The 2,787-nt window shown below is 47.6% G+C and overlaps 1 protein-coding gene across 1 annotated transcript; it reads left to right on the forward strand.

Annotated features, from left to right (window-relative positions):
- The first annotated feature begins 603 nt into the window (after window positions 1-603).
- On the forward strand, window positions 604-1,767 carry LOC311590057 (uncharacterized protein). Its single transcript, XM_084768840.1, has 2 exons — window positions 604-676; window positions 1,170-1,767. Exon 2 carries the CDS (start codon window positions 1,190-1,192, stop codon window positions 1,499-1,501), a length of 312 nt encoding a protein of 103 aa, XP_084624966.1. The 5' UTR covers window positions 604-676; window positions 1,170-1,189; the 3' UTR covers window positions 1,502-1,767.
- Window positions 1,768-2,787: the final 1,020 nt, after the last annotated feature.

Genomic DNA, 2,787 nt, shown 5'->3' on the forward strand with positions numbered 1-2,787 from the left:
ACTCTTTGATCATCTTCAATCTTCCACCTTTCAAGATCATTTTGTCCTCTTCTACTCAATACCAAATATTCCTCAGGAAGGTAAATATTTACAAAACTCCTTGACCGAGTTACACTGGAGTACTGTCGTGCTAATAGCACAGGGCCTTCAAAACTTTGCCTGTCATCCATATCCCACCTGAACTTTAGTTCTGCCTCACACAGGGGCCTGGAAACCCACCCTCCCTCTGACCATTAGCTAATACACCCTGAAGCATCAGAACCAATCACACACAAAAAAACCCACCCAGCACCATGCATATATGTTGACTTCTCTGTCTCCGCAGTTAAATTTGAAATGGTCAAGTGCGGGAAATGTACTCTATGTTTCTCAACACTCACAGTGCCCAGAAAAAATACAAGGGACAGGCAGGTTAAAGTACATGCTAAATGAATGAAAGAAGAAATGGCAGTCTCTGGCACACCAGGGAAGCAATGACAGACGCCTTAATGCCCCTCTTGGAACCATGAGGAAGATGCTGGGAGCGTTGGGTGCTGCCACCTCCCCTGGTTGTGAAAGCAGCAGGATGCCTGGGCTGTGCATCACAAGCCTGACAAGGATAAAAGGGCTGCTGCCCTGGACCATTCACCCACAGCCTCCTCAGCGCAGCCATCTCCTCCTGCCTTTGCTGTATCTGGTGAGTACCGAACGAACTAGGGTCAGGGCCTCATCTAGGCAGGTGTTGGGGTGACAAGGTGGGCTTGACTGGAGAGAAAGAAGTAGAGGTGTCTAATGTGGAGGCCACAGGAAGAGGACCTGCCAGGGGACAAGGTACAGGGAGGAGAACACAGACAGGGGCCTCTGTGGGTGCACCAGAGCCTGTGACAAACCGGAGTTCTGGCTCCCAGCATCACGACCATGCTCCTGAGAGGTCTGCATCAGCTCAGAGAACTCTCCAAGAGCCATTTTCCCATGATTTGTATTTGTTCAGTTGACCAGAAAGCTACTTAGAAATATCAACATCCCCTCCTGCCAGCAGGGGAAAATGGAAGGCAAGGCCTTGCAGATCATGAGACCAGTTTCCTCTGTAAAGATGAGAGCTCAGGGAGCCATGGGCCTTAGGAGTGTGGCTTTATAAGAACCATTCCCACTGACACACTGGCCTCAAGACATTCTCTTTCCTTATCCAGGCCGGCTGACTCCTGCTGAGATGTCCTGCCAGCAGAACCAGAAGCAGTGCCAGCCTCCTCCCAAGTGCCCCTCCCCCAAGTGCCCTCCCAAGAGCACAGCCCAGTGTCTGCCTGCAGCCTCTTCCTGCTGTGCTGCAAGCTCTGGGGGCTGCAGTGTCCCCAGCCCTGAGGGAGGCTGCTGCCTGAGCCACCACAGGCGCAGGTCCCACAGGTGCAGGCGCAGGAGCTCCAGTTCGTGTGACCGCTCCGGTTCGTGTGACCGTTCTGGTTCGTGTGACCGTGGCAGTAGCCAGAAGTCCGGGGGCTGTGGCCACAGCTCCGGGGGCTGCTGATGACCCGGAAAGGGCAGTCTGGAAAAGAAATACCATCAAAAAGGAGTCTGAGTACCCTCCGCAATGTTCGGTTCTCCTTCCCAGTTTCCCTGTGTCCTTTAAATGCTGCGATATTTCCCAAGAGAGCTCAGATCTCTCCTGACTCTTCCTGTTTTCTCCATGCTCACAGAGTATGTACCTTTTATCTTGAGAGCTTGTGATAACTGCCTGGGCGGTTATCATCCTGTACTTGATCCTGTGGAAAGTAAAGAACTTTTTTCTCAACACCACTGTGTCTCTCGTGTCTAGCTCTGCGGTGGGGGGCGGGGGGGGGGGGAGGGTAAGGAGGTGGAAGTGGGAGGGGAGTGTCTCCTTACTCTGCTCCTCTAGCCTGTGGGACACATGCTGCCTCCAGAGCGGAACAGCATGGGGGGAGGGGCTCTTGCATAAGGAAGTGGCTGTGCCACTGGCTTTGATTCAAGTCTGCAGTAGACCTGACTATAGGAACACTGAATGCGTTCAGAGTGCTTTCACTGGTACCCAGATTCTGTGAGAAGGCAAAGACTAATATTGGATTAGGTGGCCCTTGATCACCACAAAGAAACTGGAAATAAGGAATCAAAAGGAGCAAAAACTAGCAGGCAGGTACTCATGAGTAAGAAAGAAAAGGAAGGTTGAAGCACGGCTATAATAACACATATAATAATAATAACAATAACATTAATAATAATAATAATTTCTCCAATAATATCTGAGATACACATTGAAAGTTAACGCTAAAGAGGTTCTGGATGCCAAGGGAAAGTGGGGCTGAGTTTTGGTAAAAATGTATCTTCTGCAAGAAAATTGGAGAGAAAATTTGAAAATAAAAAAATTCTGGTTTTATATTTTTAAAAAATCCAACCTTTGACCAAATACTTGCTTAGCATTTGGAATAATCGAAAATTACAAACATTAAAGACAAAAAAGAATTATCTTGATTGTGTGACATAATTCTCAATTACTCTATAAACTGACGATGTTGAAGTGTATAGTCTTAGTGTGTCAAATATGGCAACATTATCAACACAGTTTATCAGAATTCACCAAAACCTTGTAGCATCCAGACTGCAACCACCATGCTTTTTCAGTTTGCTTCAAACTCAGGAAAACAATTCTGCCAAAATTACCTTCCAACCCATGTAAATTATGGATTCATTAGGATTCTGCATGAGAAGACAGACACTATCCAAATTTCACACATAAACATTCAACGAACCACACCCCTTCATCTCATGCCTAAACCATCACTCCTGTTGTAAGCTCAA

Source organism: Acomys minous (assembly GCF_964271855.1).
Source record: "Acomys minous genome assembly, chromosome: 19".
Taxonomy (NCBI): Eukaryota; Metazoa; Chordata; class Mammalia; order Rodentia; family Muridae; genus Acomys; species Acomys minous.